The 19926-nt window shown below is 43.5% G+C and overlaps 1 protein-coding gene across 2 annotated transcripts in view; it reads left to right on the forward strand.

Annotated features, from left to right (window-relative positions):
- CEP350 (centrosomal protein 350) overlaps positions 1 to 19926 on the forward strand; it is a 1459870-nt gene that overhangs the window by 1008016 nt on the left and 431928 nt on the right. For both annotated transcript variants that reach the window (XM_086955422.1, XM_086955428.1), the window contains exon 27: positions 7370 to 7527. In XM_086955422.1, the coding sequence (XP_086811548.1) occupies positions 7370 to 7527 (158 nt within the window). The remainder of the gene's footprint in view (positions 1 to 7369; positions 7528 to 19926) is intronic.

The raw sequence follows: 19926 nt of genomic DNA on the forward strand, positions 1-19926 counted from the left end.
ATGGTATATATGCACTATCGACATACTGAAATAATGAAAAAATCTTTTTTATCTATGTGATTAGAAAACAAAAAATAATAAAAATATATATTTTTCATCATGAATTGTATAGCCTATTCAATTTGACCATTTAATTGTGATGGTTCGTGTCAAACTCTAGGTGAATCACCCCTCCATGTATATCCTTTGGACCCTTTAATTAGGGCCTATTTATCCTGAGGCAGGGTACTCTCCTTTTCTTTTCATTGGTTTCTTCCCCCCAATCTCCTGCCATATCACTAAGCAATCCTCGGGGAACCCCCTTCTTTGTTTATTATAAAAATATAATTCACCTTGCAAAACACTAATCAATAGGGCAGGGCAGCGGAAATACAGTAATCAATTAACCAACAAAGCAATACTCTACATCTGAGGAATGTGATCAAAAGTCAAAAAACAATTAGGGCACAGACTCCTGTGTTCTTTTATGTAAGAGGATTACATTTTATGGGGAAAATTTACCTGACCGAGTAGTTGGGACACATTTTATATTTGCTCATGGATCAGCAGAAGTCCCCTGGGTGCAGAGAAGCCAAATTCAAAATGTCGTAGTATAACAGGAGAGGGTTAACCCAATAAAGTCACTGGGACCTGGGTAGTATAGCGTTAAGAATAAAGGGGTCCCAGTAAGGGAGGGAAGTGTATTATAGCAACTAATTGGTTAAATCAAATAAACATAAATTACATCCATAATGTTTTATTCACATTATAGGAAACAAGCAACAAACATGTATTCACACATTGCAGTTGTGTTGGTGCCCCTGAGGGTATGGGGGACGTGCAGTCGTGAGGGTAGTGTGGGAAGGGATTGTGACAAATAAAAACACGTATCTATCAAACATTAGTACAAATTCAATGTAAGATAAGTAGAAAAGCGGTCACAGTTTAAACCAATGATTCAAGTTACACATGCCCCATTATCCTTAATGTACAGGAGTAGTGGGTAGGAGGAGGCTGTGTTATAGGTCAGGGGGTATGTCGACGTTTCGACCCAGATAAGGCAGGATTTAATGGAATCCTTGCATGAGGGTCTTCTTCAGGACGGAGGAGGGGTAGTGGGGCAAACAATCCTAGTTAGAAAAATAATAATTCCAATTTAGTGCCATATTTAACGTTGTCTGAATCGAAAAGGGGAATATGAGGGTAAGACACATGAAAGAAAAGGCATTACCTGAATCAATCAGTATTTCTGGTTAGAGATCAGAACAGGAATCAATGGGAGGTATTCAATCCTGAGAAAAATCGCGAACAAACTAATTAGAACTATAGTTTAAACTAGATTTATGGACATCATAGTAACAAGAAATAAATCAGACTTACTTGATAAGTAAAGTCTGATATCCCGATAGGGTAGGGCGAATGGATCCGAACACTGGGCACGGGGGGGACCACTCTACGTATCTGTATAAAGGGAAGATTATTCAAGTATGGCCAGTCAAGGTGTAGTTGCTCAGGGTGAGAATTCAGTGGGTAGAAAGGCTTACCGATTAGCGTAGATAACTTCACAATGTCCCCGAGTCTAAGAGGATAACGTCCGTGTTATTCTGGAATCGTATCCTAAGGGGGAGATGGAGTCCAGAGTTACAGCAAAGTCGGAAGCGACATTGTTACGCTTAGTGTTGTTAAGGGCCAGTGATCGGCGAGCTTACCGATCGTAGGAAGTTTCCGCGTCTCTCACGGCTGCCTCGAGGAGAACGCCGAACTTCCTGGAGCGTTAGTTGTCACAGTGACAGGGGGTCACATGGCAGTAGTAAAGGAAGAAAGACTATGAAAGTCTTAGATCGCTGAGGTGACCCGAACGGATTCAATTGTTATACAAAGTATTAAAATTCAAGACGGACAATTCCTCATGAATATAATTCTCTTCGGGTGCATTATTGTAAATAAATCGGGATGTGTTGGTTGGAAACCAAAAGGGTCCGGTAGAGTTACTCTAAATTGTGGAAATATAGAGAAGAATGGCTTAAAATGAATGCGTGGGCCATTGGGAGGTTGGGGGGGGCAGAATTCACATCCGCATGACATGCCTATCACACAGTGGTAAGGCATTGTGGTTAAAACGAAGGCATTCAGAAACTAACAGAACATCTTAGTAATTGTTAAATGCATTGATGTACTGCGTACCTGTCTCAAGACGGTAAAGGCAGCATCAATCGGTCAATACAGAGAAGATTTGGTTATACTTAGTGGGTAGGCCATTGGAAGATAGGAGGGGCAGAATTCACATAGCATGACATGCCTATCACATAGTAGTGAGGCATTGTTTTTAAGACGAAGACGTTCAAAAAATTACAAAGCATAATAGTAGTCTTTAGATGCATAGGTGTACTGCGTACCTGTCCCAAGACGGTAAAGGCAGCATCAATCGGTCAATAACATACATAAATGATGGAAGAGCATCACCCAAACATGAGTTATGTCTATGGGACAGAGGGAGATATCAAACCATATATGTCAGATAACAATTATGCAATGTGTAATCAAGGATTGGATTTTCAACATAAACATGCTGCGTACCTGTCACATGATGGTAAAAGCAGTGTCGATCTACCTGAGACTTATATTAGTACAAAAAGTAACCAGAACAAAGTCAAACGGGGTTTAGGTAGAGAATTAAGTTAGGGTTGTCAATTGAGAAGAGGAACTATCCTGTTCATTTAGACCTGACTGAATTGAGTCAAAGAAAAACATCCATTTTAGTTCCCTGATATTCAGAATAGTTGTGATATTGCCTCCCCTAGGACCCAGAGTGGCATTTTCAATTACTACCCATTTTAGGCTTTCTGGTGGGTGTGCTGCTGATCTAAAATGGTCTACAAGGGGTGCACCCACCACTTCCCATCTGATTCTACTCATGTGTTGTAGAATACGTTGTTTGATCTTTTGTTGGGTTTGGCCAATATAGATGAGGTTGCATGGACAGATAATGGCATATATCACGGCTGAAGTATTGCAGTTGGTTAAAGTTTTCAGCTGGATTTTACTCTGGTTGTACTGAAACTCCTTCGTCTGAACAGTAGTATTGCAGGCTTTGCAGTGGCCGCATTTGAAGTGGCCGGTAACTGGTTGGAGATTCCAGAGAGACCTGATGGTGGGTTCCTTCTTTGTGGGCAGCAGAGAGCGTACCACATAGTCCTTAACACTTCTCGATTTTCTGAAGTCATGAAGTGGCTTGTCAGGGTGCTTGATGTCATCCGCAATCAGTTGCCAGTGATGGTTGACAATTTTCTTAATTTGGTTACTCTTGGTAGAGAATGTCGTGACGCATACAATGCGATCTGTCTGATCGGTGGTGGAGTCCTTTCTTTTTAGAAGTTCCTCACAAGGGTAGCACCAGGCTCTTTTACGGGCTTTCGTGATCAGTCTTTTGGGATATCCACGTGCTTTCAAACGGTCAAATAAGTCTTCTGATTGTTGCAAGTAATGTTCTTTGATGGAGCAGTTCCTGCGTATACGCAAGAACTGGCCAAAGGGAAGATTGCCCCTTAGTGCCCGGGGGTGATGACTGTTGTACTGGAGTAGGGAGTTCCTTTCCGACGGTTTTCTATAGAGGGTTGTTAGAAGTAGGCCTGAATGGTGGTAGATGGTAATATCCAGGAAATCTATACTTTGATTGTCTGATTTGATGGTAAACTGTAAATGGGGTGACTGTTGGTTCAGCCAGACGTGAAAGTCAGTAAATGAGATGGGATCACCATTCCAGATTATTAAGATGTCGTCAATATAACGAACCCATAAATGTAGATGGTCTCGGAAGGGATTATCAATGTTCAATACACTGTTGTCTTCAAAAGCTGCCATATATAGGATGGCTACATCTGGAGCAAAAGGAGCCCCCATTGCTACTCCTTGGGTCTGTAGAAAAAATTCTTTTTTGAATGTAAAGAAATTTTTTGTCATTGCAATCCGTAGTAGAGCTGTGATAAATTCAGTTGGTACCTGCATAGGTGCCGGTCTTAGCTGTAGATACCTCGTAATGACTGCTAAGGCTTCCTCTTGAGGGATGCTGGTATAAAGCGATACCACATCACACGTGGCCAGTAGCTGTGTGAGAGGATCAAATGGTAAGTTTTCAACCAGATTGATTGTCTGTGAAGTGTCTCTCAAGTATGTTCGTGTAGCCTCTGCCAGGGGTTTTAGGAAAAAATCTATGTATCTTCCTAGTGGTTCTAATATAGAGCCGTAGCCCGAAACTATAGGGCGTCCCGGTGGGTCAGTCATGTTTTTATGAATTTTAGGCAGTGTATAAATCGTTGCCAGGCGAGGGTGTTGTTGATTCAGATATTCAAATTCATTTTTAGAAAGAAACCCTTGGTCGAGTCCGAGTTGAGTTATTTCAAGAATCTCCATTGCTATTGACTGTGAAGGGTCAGATCGTAGTTTATGATAACTGACCCCATCCATGAGTTGTCGTTGTATTTCGGATTCATACTTTTTGACATCTTGAATCACAATCGCACCGCCCTTATCAGCAGGTTTGATCACAACCTCTGTATTATTAGCCAGCGATTGAAGGGCAGCTTTTTCGGTCTTGCTAGTATTGTATTTGATGTAGGTTTTTTCAAGTAGTGATGAATTTACATCTCTCCAAACAACTGCTTCATATGCCAAAATTTTATTCGTCATAGTGCAGGAAGGTGGAACGAAGGTGGAGGGAGTTCTCAGACCAGTGGTAGAGGGATTTTTGTATGGTCCAGTGTTTCTGAAGAAATACTTGAGCCTCACCTTTCTGAAGAATTTGAAAAGTTCCGTGCGAACTGTGAAGGGATCCGGTCTGTTCGTAGGGACATATGATAGCCCTTTGCTCAATGCGCGTTGTTCGTGTTCGTTCAGAGTATACTGAGAGATGTTAACAATGGGATTGGTGGTAGAAGTATCCCTTACCAGCGATAAGTTTTGTTCCGTGTGGTTCTCTCTCCGTGCTGTTCTGGTTGGAAGTGGACCTGTTTTTGAGATTGACCACGTCCGGTATCCCAATTGGTGGTGTTCTGGTTCTGTCCACGTGTTTGGCCTCTGTTGGAGTAGTTGCCTCTTCCTCTCGGAGGTCGCCATGGTGCGGAACGCTGTCCTAAAAAAGGTACGTATTGAGGTGACTGATATCCGTAGTCTTGATAGTTAAATGGACGTCTCGGACCTGCGAATTCCTGCTCGCCTTCAGAACTATAAGAAGAATCGGAGAAGGTGGTGTAGTTTCTTCTACCCCGGAAGCCACCTCGGCCCCTGTTAGTAAAACGGCCCTGTTGATCTTGTTTATAGTAGTCGTCTTGAAGATATGGATATGTTTTCTTTTTATCATATAGTCTAATGTCTCTGGCGAGTTTCTCTAGTTTCCGGTGGTGAGATCAAAGTCTTTCAAAGTAGCTTCCAGGTTGTTGAGGGTTTCTTTTGCACCTGCGAGGTTGGCATCCGCAGCAATCTCAGCTCTGAGTGATTTGATTTCACTGGTCAGTAATTGGATCTGCTGGGCAGCTGTCTCTATCCCAAGCACCATCCAATGGCGAGAGCAGTTGTTCGATATGTGGCTAAACCCTTCTCTAAATTTGGGAACTTCAACAAAGATAGCTGGTTCAATCTTTATCTGTAGGCCAATGGGAATAATATTCTCTTTAAGATATTTCGTGAGTAGATGTCCGTGCCAGCGGGTGCGGATCAATTTCTTTTCCAATCGTTCTAAGCGTTGGATTTTATCTTTCAAACTAAAGTCTATAGTAGGTAGGTCAGTAGCTAAAAAGATATGGTCGGGATTCTCGAGGAGCTTGTCTATATAATCCTCAGAATAGGACAATAGTTCACGTTCGACCATGATGTGTGGATACCCTGGAGTGTAGAATTAAATTCTAAAATGGAAAAACCTCGCAGACAGCGTCTGCACGAAGTATAGTATAACAGGAGAGGGTTAACCCAATAAAGTCACTGGGACCTGGGTAGTATAGTGTTAAGAATAAAGGGGTCCCAGTAAGGGAGGGAAGTGTATTATAGCAACTAATTGGTTAAATCAAATAAACATAAATTACATCCATAATGTTTTATTCACATTATAGGAAACAAGCAACAAACATGTATTCACACATTGCAGTTGTATTGGTGCCCCTGAGGGTATGGGGGACGTGCAGTCGTGACTGCACGTCCCCCATACCCTCAGGGGCACCAATACAACTGCAATGTGTGAATACATGTTTGTTGCTTGTTTCCTATAATGTGAATAAAACATTATGGATGTAATTTATGTTTATTTGATTTAACCAATTAGTTGCTATAATACACTTCCCTCCCTTACTGGGAACCCTTTATTCTTAACGAAATTCAAAATGTCAGTCACTATTTTCCATCACCTTTAGGGTTGGCAAAGCAATCAGTGAGACTTGTGCTGGATCAGTCCTCTTCTTCTCCTTACCCCCACACACACAGCCCTATTCGGGAAGAGAAAATGACATAATGATTTTGCACTACATAGGGGTTGAGGGGGAGTAGGTGGGGAGGCAGCACCCCACTTAAACAAACATCTGATCCTTTTTGTCTAGTGGTGAATTCCTTTAGAAGAGTGTGATTGGAAACTGGAGATCGTCCCCATTCCAGTGGTACCCCTCTTTGCACTATATGTGCCTGGGGATGGTGCAGTCCCTCAGTTGCAGCACAGTACCCCAAAATGGCATCTTCTATTTTCCCTGCCCTTGGTGGGGGATGTTCATGGAGATCCTGGACCCAATCGGACCCAACCCCACCACTCAGTGAAGGTTAAAGGCTGAAAATTAATTTGCCCCCAAGTATGGTCGGTCCCTTTGCTGCTTGGGATTGGGGTGGGGGTGGCTTAGTCAGAAGACTGCTACCTCACCAGCTTCACGGATTGCCTCCTCAACCCTAAAAATAAGGGAAAATAGCAGCAGGCATTCGAATTTGGCTTCTCTGTGGCTAGAGGTCTTCTGCTTAGTCTGAAGTAGTCTTTGTTTGAGGCTAGGTACTTGTTTTATGAAAAGTAGAGAAGCAACTATTTTACCATAATATATTCTTGTCTGTACACTGATCTTGAGGGATTCAATTTGCATGCAAAACTACTAGTACTCTATGCCAAGTATTTTTACATACACACAAGAGCTCGTTGCAGGGTACCTACCAACAAAAGATAACCGAATGTTTAAAAAAAATAATTTTTAGCTGAGGAATTTCTGTATTTAGTTGACCACTCAAATTAAGTAATGCATACCTCTTGGAAATCAACAGTCCTAAATCTATCTGTGAGCTTTCTGGTGTTCTGTATCACTCTGTCTTGCCTTATATGATGTGTTCTCTCTATTTCTATATGATACACCAACTTTTTTTTTATTTGACGCAGGATCTTTCTAGTGAGCCTGAACCCAGACTTAGCACTCCCTCAAGTCCTGTCAGGACAGAACAGCAGAGCCGCAGCCCTTCCCCGGTGTCCATCTCTGGCAGTGAAACCAGTAGCATCATGCAGAAACTCAAGAAGATGCGAAGCCGCATGGATGAAAAGTAACTAACCACTCTTGTTTCCATATTATTAGTGGGAAATGGCACATGTGAAAAGCTGTTCTGTAGTGATGGAGTGGAGGTATCCAGGGCTGCTCTCCCATGAGTGCTAGGAGTGCAAGTTTGGATGTTATGTCGTAATGCCTTGGAACCCAGTGATGTGCTGTATAGGTTGGGTAATGCTATAATAACAGAGCCCAGAAATCCAGGAGTGTTTAGCAGTTGAAGCAAACAATGTTTTACAATTGTATTATTTTCGTAAAGTAACCATTTTATTGAGTTTGAATGTAAATACAGTACCATCACAAACACCTTACGGCTTGTATGTATGTTGCTTGGACATAGTTGGTCCTCATGCATTTGAATGGTCATGTCGGCCTGGTCCCTGATTTGGTTATGTCTTTTTCTTCTGAGGGAGTCAGTCCACCCCTTCTCTATCTTTTTCATGCCTCCCAGATTTGCCGTTTTTTTCCCAGGCATTCCTGGGACTCATAAATTGTTTAACGTGTATACCACATGAGTCTATCTCCGCCCTCCAAGCTCCCATCGGCGGGGCTCTTTCCCGGCGTTGGATGCATGCATTGTCCCTTTTCACTATTGCCCAACCCAGTTTAATGAGGACTCCCTCAGGATGAATGTGTTCCTCACCATCTACCAGGTGGACAAATGCTACTTTGGGGATAGGTTGATTAAGCATCTTTTGACAGTTCCTGACATGTCTCCTACTTCTTTCCATAACGGCTGGAGGACTGTACAGTCCCATACCGTGTGAATGAGGTCGCCCACCATGTTCCTGCATCCTAATATGGTATTAACCCTTTTTTCTTCTTTCATTACACAATATATTACTTCTCCAGTGCTTTTGAAATTCAAATTGCCAAATGTCCTCCATGCCTTCTCCCAAAGGATCAGTAGGTATAGAGTAAAAAAGGGGATGGATGAAGAGAAGGAAGGTTAGGAAAACTCTGGATATACCTATTTTCAGTTTTTTATCCATGGCTTGTGAGCTGCTGATACCTGGATCTGTACCTAGGCCTATACCTCCACCATGCACTTTTTTTGTGAATCAGTAATCCTAAAGGGAGGGGTGCAATTTAATCATTCTCTAAAGAAAGAGGGGTTCCATGTGCTTACACATTTTTCCCTGTACACAGCGATGCTAATTTCCGTGCATTACATATATCTCCACCCAGTTTAGTTTTTCATGATTTTATGTGTAGGAAAGTCTATTATTATGTGGTGTGGTTGTGAGACCTTACCAAGTAAAAAAAAAACTTTGTGCAGCCCTTAGTAGCACAGAGCAGTCAGGCTTGTTTCAAGCAAGAAGTGTAAAGCATTTAGAAGTACCAAAACAGTTAATAACTGGGAGGTACAACACAATAAAAGCCTGTCACCAATTTATAAAAATTGTGTATTTTTATCTTAATTTGAACACCAGAGCAACAAAAATCTATTGAGGGCAACTAGGCATTTAATTTTTCAAAGGTAAGGAAAATATTTTGACTTTAATTGGTTGGCTGCAATAAACAAGTGGTTGGTAGCCAATGGGTTAAAACAGCTGTTGGAATACTCTTGGACCATTGACACTGGCTGGGGGCCAGTCACATGACCACTCTGGTCCATCCGGACAGTTTACCTATGTTAAAGCGGTCCAGCCAAGATGTGGTCTTGATGCTGGGGATGAAGTTTGCTGAGATGCTGAAGAGATGTGCTGAGTTCTCTTGGGGTCCACAAAGTTCTGGGGTTGTCTCCTGCCTTAAGACTCTGTCAGTGCTACAGCAGGGGGAGTCCATTGCAGGCCTAATTGCCACTGGTCTGCTGGTCTCCAGGTTACAACAGGTTCAGCTGTAGCTTAGAGGTAAACAAGAAGAACACTTGATGTCATGCATTCACCCCAGTACAAAGATATGGTCCTAATCCATTGTTTTTGTGCTCACCGTGCTCACCCAGCCATATGCAAATCAGTCTTGACCCTAGCTTCCACTGCGACTTTGTCTATGGGTTCCATGGCTGTGGGGCTATCTCAGGAAGGTCCAGACACTGTCACCCAAAAAACACTGTTTGAAGCATTTGTGCTGTAGATACAATAGCTTTGCATAAGTCCGCCATCTCGTTTTGGACTTCACATACATTGTTTTTGTTCCAAGAAGTTTTTTTCAAGTCACAAGACAGAGTGCCTCCTCTTCTTGGTAATACTGCGCGTGGTCATCAACTGCATCTTCAGATTGTTTTTCTCCGGCAACTGGTTCGGATGTAGTATCTCGCACTCTGGTTCAAGTCTCCTTCGGCCCATTTTCGGTCCGTTCTATCTCTCGATGGTATTATCTCAATCAGTAACTTATTACCTCCCATACTTGGACTTTCCGTTTGGGTTTTTGGCTTGTTCCCTTGGCCTACGGGCCACACCCGACCAGGCAACACTTCTCCATTTCCAACGAACTTGAGAATGACCTGCTAATGGAATGCGGTCCGTTTCTGTACGAAATGCCACTCCAAATACCCTTACACCGACCAACATCCCGTATGCAACTTATGCCTCTTGCCCAAACATCAAGAGGACATGTGTGAACACTGTAAGTCTCTGATATCTTCAGTGAACAAGATGAAGAAGAGGCTTCAGCGGCACAGGAAGAATCACTTTCCATCCATGATTCCGAGTCTCAGTCAGAAAAGGACTGGGCCACTCTTCAGCCAGTACAGAAACAACATACAGTGAGTAATTCTAGACCTGCTCCGAAAACCAAATCCTCAGCCTTCACAACAAAAACTGCTCATGCATGCACCAAAAATATGACTCAGAAGCCTCACCCTCCATCTCGACTCCGATAGTTCTGCCTACAGTAGTGGCCTCCATATTCCTTCCGTCCGAGACCACAGCACCTTGGTCTAAGGTCTAGGCACTAAAAAAATACTTGTTTTTTCGGATTCTGATATTCCTCCATCAAAGACAAAGCTTCCACCACCAAAATGCTTCATTTGAAAGGTACCCCTGAGCCAATCCTCGAACAGTTTCATCAAAAACTTAGTCTAAAACAGAAAACACTTCAAATTCCGCTTGGAACACAGAAACTTCTGGTACAGCCATAAAAAAAAAACATCTCCCAAAAAGAAGTTAAGTATTGAGGAGGCCTTGGGCATTCCTGTTCAACCACTCACCACAATTGTCTGAATCAGGTAGAATGTCTCCTCAGTCAACAGTCGAAGATGATTTGGATATCCCAGATGAGACACAACCAGAGGAAACCTTGGAATAATTATAATATTGACCCTCATGCTGCCACTGATCCTGATTTTTATCCCAGCTGTCCATCACCACCGGAAAAGTGGCCGCTCTTGCTGTGAGATCCTGATAAGCTGATGCAACACAGCTTATCAGGATCTCTTAGCAAGAGCTGCCACTTTTCTTCAGGTACCTTTATATAAGAACTTAATAGCGGAAGATATCTTCTTTGAAACTTTGTCAACTGCACAAAGAGGGGCACAATATTTACCACTCCTCAAAGGTTTGACACTTCCATCAGATGAGCAGCCTGTCAAATCAAGGATAATTACTCCACGCATTGATGAGAAATGCAAAACACCACCAACAGACCCCATTTTTATTAGAGGTCAATTAACCCCAGACTCTTTAGTGGTGTACAATGCTAGGAAAAGAGCTAACTCCCAAACAACTGGAGAAGCGCCACCACCAGAAATGGAGTCCAAACTCATGGATGCCTCTAGTAAAAAAAGTTGCGGGACAAGCAGCTAATCCTTAGCATCTGATAAAGACATCTAGCTGCAGATTAATTAACTTTTGAATTCGCCCCAGGCACCAGTCTGGAGCCCAAAAAATTTCCGCAGTACCTCTGTATGCTGGGAGACAGTGTCATATGGCTCCGCGATGACATCTACTCCGGTCATGTCAGTGTAGCCATATAAGTCCCCTTCAGCTCGCGGATGTCAGTGTGTTTTTTCCCTGCTGTAACGTGGATCCAGAGAAGCAGTTCCTCGGGTCGATTTTTTTCTTTTTTTAACTGCTACAACAATTGATGTCGGAGGAACAGTGTGCCTTTTTCTAATATCTTCAGGTTTCAAACCTTGTGGGTCTTATAGCCGACATATATTGGTGACGGACCAACATGAAATTTGCATGTGGTGTTTAGGCGAGCACCAAGAACCCAGAGGATTGTGGCTCCTACAAGAAACTAAAACCAAAGTCGTAAAGGAGTGACGTTTGAAGTTGATGGCAACGTGTGTGTCATGATCCTCAAAGACTTCCCAGCCTCGTCATCGTCTTGGGAAGATCAATTGCGGGGTCAGTCTTGGAGCTGAAGGCATTCTGGAGGACATCGTTCTCCAGGGAAGTCAAAAGGTGAGGGAAGGGTGAAGTCGCAGAATTCTCGGACATCATTGCATGGAGACTGTCTCCCATGGCTGCTCCTGCTCGATGTTTGTGGAGGCCATACCTGACTGCACCGCGCCTCCCAGTGTTTCTGGGAGCCAGGCGTCAATGGCTCAGATGATAGAATATTATAATTCCTTGCACCTCCTCTTTGGGACCCTATCTACCTCTGGAGCGCCTTTAGGCCTCAAGGAGGTGAGTAGGGTGCGTTGGAGGGTTTGCCATCGGTGACGGTTGAGTCGATGGGTCTGCGCAGGTCCACAGTCCTTCAAGATCTTGACTTACGACACTGGACTTCAATCAGCTGAGTCCGACAGTGACGGCGGCATTGGTCAAAGTTGCTTCTTCTCCTCTGTGTAGGCGTCTTATGATGTCGAATGTTGAGTCGATAATTCAGACTGAGGGGGCTATGCAGGTTTTGATTCTTTCTCAGGAAGATGTTGTGGAAAGACAGCCAGTGTCGATTGAGGCAGGGCCCTTTCATCCCATTTCCGACATTAATGAACTTCAGATGGAGGAGAGCTGATTGTCTGCTCTGGGAGAGGCTAGTGGCCTGGATTCTTCACCAGCTTAAAGGTTGTTCTCTCTTCCTGGCCTTGCTAAGGAGGCAAGTTCCTCCTTTGCAGACATTCTAAGGAAAGTGGCTACAGTTTTAAACTTTTCACTTCCTACGGTGCAAAGGTCCACACACCCTTTGATTGAGGTCCTTTTTCAGGGACAAATAGAGGAAGAACCTGTTCTTCAGTTTGGGAGGCTCTTTTTGATATTTTATTAGGTACTTGACCCAGGCCTGAGTCAAGGGCATCAGTGGACTGAGATATTGCACATAGACACCTGCCTGTGCCTGGGGACCCGGTTTGTCTTCTGAGACATCCTTCCACACAAGGCTTGGTGACCTAGGTTGTGACTTCTTCACAGGATGCAGATGCTATACCTAAGAATCCAGTGGGTGGTAAGGAGACTAGGAGTCGTGATGTATGTGGTAAGCACATCTTTGCTTCTGCAAATTCAGCCTTGAGATCCACAAATACAGCTTGTGTGCTGGGGCAATATTCCCATGCTTTATGGAATTGACTACATAACATGTTGACATCTCTTCCAGATAAACTTCTCCCAGAGATTGGTGATTTGATTAAGGATGGTCAGCAGGCTGCCAGGCTTACCATAAGGTGTTGGATGGACACTACGGACTCTGTTGATAATGCAGTGGCATTAAGGTTTTCGGGCTTGGTTGGCATCTTCAGGTTTCTCTGAGGCTGTCCATTCAGCTTTGGCGGACATACCACTTGATGGTGCCCATCTTTTTGGGAGTCAAGCTGACGAAGCATTAAGATGCTTCAGTCAAAGACAGGTCTTCAGAGTCATACCTTTTCGTCGTTTGTTACTGGTGTAACTTGTATTTATACTTGAGATGCAAGCTATTTATTTATAAGCGATAAAGATTTGTTAGGGCATTTTACAAGTCCGTGATTGGTTTGACCTCTTGGTGTCCTGCAAGAACAGATGTTATATTCTCTACCATTTTTTCCCTTTTTAGGTCTCACCTGGCGAACGCGGTGCATGCGTTGCTTCACCTTGGCGAGACTCTATTGTTGTCGGTTTTGCTAGCGAAGGGAGGCAAACCATGTGTGCGCACGCACAAACGATGCGCACGCGCATGTTGTCTCCTCTGGCTCACACGCTCCGTGTTGTTTTGCAGTGTATCACATGGTCCCTCCCTCTGACTCAGTTTCTCTATTATTTATTTCTTTATTGCCTCCATTCTTGTTCCTTTTTTTGATCCCTTTGTTTATTTGGAATGACTATAAAATTAGCAGTTCAAAACTACGGCAGGCAGAGCGGTATTTTACCTTTCTAGTATATTATTCCAATCCTCTCTGTTTCTCGATTGCTCTTCTGTTTACACCGACATGCTTGTTTAGTTGTGAAGTATTTTCTCTGGGTCCGTCTCAATTAGTACGTTGTGCTACTAGCACGTAGGCACCCTGTGAGTGAAATAAAAAACTCAGGCCTTTCCCGTTGTGGGCACTGCTCCGTTCTCCTATCTTTGGCTAGTAACGAGTAGGCGTTGGGCATTGTAATCTGTATGTGACCTAGGGTGCACAGGTTTGAATCTCGACAGATTCACTCAGTGTTTCATCCTTCCGAGGGCGATTGAAGGAGTACCATTGAATTGGGTAACGATAAATATGTGTTATTGAGCGCTAAAACTCCCCAGCGGGCGAGCAAACGCTTTGTCAGTCCAATATTACCTTAGGAACTGGTACGAAAGTGCTTAGAAGCAGATCAATTATGTGGATGGTGTTACTTTAATCCACGTTGCTGTGAATATATGAAACTACCTTTTTCCTCACAACAGGGACCTGTAGAAGCACCAGGGGCCTCTACAGGAGGAAGTAAAGAGCTAAATTGTAATTAACAGTAAAATAAGGTACACACATGAGCCATTGGCTGTGAACACACACTACACAGCGCCAAGAATCTGCATTTCCTTTCACTGAAGACGTCTTTCAAACGGGGCGCGTTTTCACTGCCACAGACGAGGGTGTCATTTCACTCTTTCAGTTGCAGGTGGGAGGAAGCAAGTTTGTCAGAAAATATCCAAGTCCAGGAGAGCTGGAGCAGAGTCAGTCACAGGCATTCCTACTGTCTCACTTCTACACAGTGGTCCAGATGTGTTGCGAAATTAAAAATATCCAGATGTGTTGAATGTAGATCAGGGTGGGGGAGGGCAGATTGCCTTTCATATTTCCTGGCTATTCACAGATGTTTTGTTTTTTACATATAAATGAAAAGAAAACAATTTTCATTGGCCTCTATATCTGACACATAGCCTAACTTGTGGGCCTTTCAGGTTTGCTAATAAGAGACCGTAGGCAATGGAAGTCTGAACCGCACTTTGCCTACAATCTCAGGGTGTGTGTGTATGTGTGGCGCCGGGATTGGAGATCAGATCACCTGATGCTGACTTCCGAGGGGATGTGTAATCAGCCGGTCTCAGCTCCACAGCTGGTCTGAGAGTCGGGCACTCACCTTCAGCACTGCTATTCCCTCGGATGGTTCCAGTCTCTCACCAGGAGCTGGGGATTCCACCACTAGTTCTTTCAGGAGCCCCCTCCGCTCCCACCTGGTCCAGGAAGTGTGTGCGGAGCTCACTGTGACGCAGCTCTGTCTGCTCGTGGGAGTGCAGCAGACTTCCAAAGTCTAGGTCTAACGACGAGAGCCAGGGCTGGGCCTCTCTGCTGTCCAACCCGGAACTCCCAAAAAGTTACTCCGAGGGGTGGAGGGGGCAGAACGGGCCGACGGCGTATCATCACATAGGACTGGGAAGAGGCGAGGGAGCCCTGCAAAACACACGCCCCTGGCCTGGCCGGAGAGAACACAGCCTCTGCAGGAAAGTTTAGTAGTGAAAATGTGAAACAGTATGCAGCCCTTAACTCTCTTCTGCCCAGAAATACACTTAAAAAGTCTCAAAGAAAACTCAGCAGGTTAATGCGCCTGCAGCAGAATACTTCAGTTTAATGCTAGAATTGTGGATTTTTTTGCTGTACTGTTTTCACTTTCTTGAGTTTTTTTCCCTTGCACCCGGGAGGTGCCCTCTGGCTTGGCTCCAGAGAGAGACAAATTAAAGTAGCATGGTGGTTTAAATTATGCATCAAAACAAGAAAAGAACAAGCGTTTACAATGTATTTATTATTTATTTACTATCACCTAAAAAAGGCATCCTGGCGCTGACAGACTCATATCGGAGGGGGGCCGAACTGATGGCGAACTAGGGATTTGGAAAAAGCCATGTTTTTAAACTCCTCCTGAACAAGAGGAGGTCGGAAGTATGTCTAAGCTCAGCCGGAAGAGCATTCCACAGTTTCGCCACGGCCACGCCAAACGATCTACTGCCTGCTCCTGCTTTGGATTTCTTGAACCTAGGTATTATCACCAACCTAGACGAGGAGGATCGTAGGTTACGGGCCGGCGCATGCCACATGAACTTCCTTTGTAAACGAACAGGGCCTAACCCATGGAGAGCTTTAAAGACCAAACAGAGAGACTTAAATTGAACCCTCTAACTCACCGGGAGCCAGTGCAGCTGAGCCAGAGCCCTTGAAGAGATGGATCTTGTTGGCCACCCCAGGGCTAATTTTGCCGCCGCAGACTGAATTCTCTGGAGTCTATCCATAAGATAACTTGGAGACTCCAACAACAGAGAATTACTGTAGTCTAACCTAGTGAGCACGGTGCAACGCACCACCTCTACCCAGGCATGAGGCGGTAACAGAGGAAGAATTTTCCTCAGGAGTCTGATAATGGCCAGATGCAATAGGTCTCACATTACTGTAAGTTAGAGCTATTGGTGTTGCGTTATTATTAGCTCAAACATTAATTAATGCGAGACCTATTGCAATGCAAATCCTTGTTTAGGTTGGTATTGATTTAGATGACCAAGGGAGGTTGTCTCTTGGCTTCTGAGGATGAGCTTTGTGCTAAAGAGTTTATTGTCAATAGACGTGTCTTCTTGTATGGAAGATTTTCTGATGCAAGCTTCTTTGAAGGAGTTCAGTATGCTAAAATGTGCATGGTTTCGACCTTTCGTAGTCTCTCATAGGGACATGTTGGTATGCCAGTGGTAAGTTTGATATATAGTGACGCTCTGGTCTTTACTCAGATTAATCAGCGTAGTATGTCCTCACTACTATTGTGGTGTGTATGTTTATTATGGCGCTGATGGATTCAGAGCCTACGTTTTGTATTCTTTGAAATACATGTTCCTGTGGTTCACCCTTCATAAAAGTCTTCTTGGACTATGTGTTTTATGGTGCAGGTTGTTTTCTTTACCTGAGCGCACTGCACAAGTAAACTCAGAGTGTACGGTGTATTGTTTGCAAGACATAAGTTAGTGGCCTTCTCCTCTGTGGAGGGGATAGGTAATTAATTTGTTCAGTCCTAGAACATAATGGAGTAAACTCTATCTTACGCTGTGTGATAGGTAGGGTCGGAAACAACATGATCGAGACTTCTAGCTGCAGTTTCCTTACCTGTTTTCGGTCATACAGTTTATGGTTGGAATTTTTAGGCTTTATAAGAAGGTCTTGTTATTCTCCCACAATGCTTTTTTACTTCTGTCTGGAGGTTCTATATTACTTGTCTTTTTGAGTATGTATCTATTTTTTCTGTTTTTTACAAGTCCTTGGGAAATCATGGCTGTTACTTCTTGAGGTGGACTTGTGATCAAATTGAGTTTGTATCACGTGTTGCTGCATGCGCTGGGTGCTAACAAGGATTCATTTGTATATTATTTCCTTTTAATGTTTCTTTTTTCTTATTTAATTTTTTGATACTGTACTAATAGGTGCATTCCCCTTTATTATTTTGCTCGCCTTGGTATTTTGAGCTCATGTTTACAAACAAGGGGAGATGTATCCGATAGGAAAGGCGAATTCACCACTCAGGTAGAGTAGTAGGTCCAGCCACAGGGTTGGCCCTCAAAGTCAATGTGTTACAAAGAAGACCTGGGCCGGTCCTGGAGAGAGTATGTGTACGGGTCACGTAGGTGTCTGGATGTGGTAGAGACTCAGGAGAGTCCTACAGATGGGCATCCATTTTGTTGGATGTAATGGCCTCACACACCCTTTCAGGTGTCATGCTTCATAATTGGCAATGCTCCTCGTTGGGTCGGCTGTGCAATACCAAACGGGCAATACCTCAAAGAGGGGCTCTTTGGCGGAGATCTTCTTATCCAACCACCGTTTGGGTGAAGTGCGGGTGTGGGGCCAGGTTGGTGTAGACGTATTGGTGAGTTAAAATGAGGCTAAGGGTACCAGGATCAAGTTTATTCTGGGGGCCCCCTGCTTCAATTAAAAGAAGAGACTAGCCTGTACTCGATGGAAAGTTATGTTTCCTTATTCGAGACTCGACTAGTAAGTGCAGAAAGTGGTCGACATGTTTCTCACAGATGTGCAGTGACTAGCGATTCATTAGGACCTAAGTAAGAAATAAATCTGTCTACAAAAATGGATCTACCTAATCATTTCAGGCTATAGAATGATCGGGAATGGTATACCTGTGTTGCGCTGTGTCTTGCCTAAATTGGGAGACAAAAGGGAGCAAATCACAACAGGTATAGATGTAACATACAAACATGAGTGACCTTGTACACACAGTGTGTCATGCTAGTGAAGGTACCGCTAGCATGTGGGTAAAAGCAATACTGGGTATCATCCTCAGTGAGCACGGTGAGTGGCATGCCCCTTTGGAAAATACAGTAAAAACAATAGCAGCAGCATTCTTGTGGGTGTCAGGGGACACCTTACTCACCTAAAGGTCAAGTGTATATGCAACAACAGTACCCGGCGGGTAGTACATCGGGTGAACGACCTCTGTAGTGTAGGCTAGGTGTGATAAAAAGGTAACAGTATACATGATGGAACATACGCCTATTCATCAACCTTACGTAACTAACAATCCAATCCAGCATGGAGTTGAGCTGGGAGAGGTGAGTGAAGTAAAAAGGCTCTTCTCACGTATTAGGCGAGTTCACACGTGCAGGGATGCTAAGTAGGGCAATGTGGGGGAAGGTTTACAGCCGGCCCCATGTTCCTGAGCCTCTCATGTCTTGGTCTAAATGTTGATCCTGGCTATGTGGTAGGTAACAGTAGAGCCCAACCCTTAAGCACGTGATTGGTGGTGCAGCACGAGAAGAGAGGTCTAATGGGCTGTTATGAAGATTAGAATGATTCAGGTAAAATGCTGTTTCTTTACAGTGCATAATGTAACCTTCAAGTGGTCATTTTGTTCAAACAAAATTCATCATGCCATGGAAGTATTATTGTTGATCTATCTTTTAGGTCCATTCATCTTGGTATTATGGAATGAGTTCTGAGAGTCCTTCTTTGGATTTTATCTGGACACTTTCTTTTTTGATATCTCTTTATTGTTGTAATGAAGGCAGATTTCATGACTTTTGTTTAGTAATCGGGTCTTTTGGCCATCAAGTTCTCTTCCCTTTTTGGGATGGAGGATAATGTCTGATAACTGACAGATGGTTCTTTAAGAGTTTTTTCCACTTTCCTTGAAGGGACGATTGCTTTTCATGTATATTTTCTGTGACCGTGATCATGGATTCCATCAAAAGCCAAGCTCTTATTTTGCTGTTCCTACTTTACATTTGGTTGATTGTTAGTTAGGACCAGCTGGTTCTCTTTGAGAACCTTTGTAGGATTTGTTTGCAGACCCTCCTCCGTGGGACAATAGCTATGGTATTTAATTCAAATGGAATATGCGGTTAGATGGCTCTATCAGATGTAAAAGTTACTTTTCTTTAGTAATGTGATATTTGGTAGAGACAGTCTAGCCGCAGATACATTACCTTCCTGCCCATTCTCCTCTCTCTGCGAATGACTTATGAGGTAAGGGTTATAACCTTTTTCAGTACTGGTTTTATATACCGGTGATCACTATCTCAATTTATGCTGGGAGTCAACAAACCAGTTGGGCTGGCCACATAGATTTTTGTTGACAAGTTGCTGTACCATCTATTTCCAAATGTGTGTGGTTGGTGGGGTGGGGGGTGTTTTCTCTTTCACACTAGATTAGACACCAGTGGGCAGTATTGATTTATTTGTTCTTTCTTTGAAAGTCTTTGTTTGGTATATTAATACTTTGTATTGACACTTTTAACCACTTCGATGCTCATGACGGAACGGTTCCGTCATGAGCATCGGTTGAGCTGTGCTCATGACGGAACCGTTCCGTCATGACCACGCCCGTTTCCATTAGGGCTTAGCACCCGGCGGTAAATCGTACCGCACGGATGTGGTTAATATGTCCTATATTGTTGTGATTCAACAAACAACTTGGTGTCGTTTTTATAGATTTAGTTTTGCTATTACCATGCCATTCATTACCATTGATGAATGGTCTATAGAGTGTAAGGGTTTCTTCCCTTACTTGATAATTTTTCACCAGGGTGTAGGTTTCACGTAGCCCTGTGCTTTGTTGATTCTTTTGGGCTTTTTCTTTCA

This window comes from Lissotriton vulgaris, chromosome 1_1 (assembly GCF_964263255.1).
Source record: "Lissotriton vulgaris chromosome 1_1, aLisVul1.2, whole genome shotgun sequence".
Classification (NCBI taxonomy): Eukaryota; Metazoa; Chordata; class Amphibia; order Caudata; family Salamandridae; genus Lissotriton; species Lissotriton vulgaris.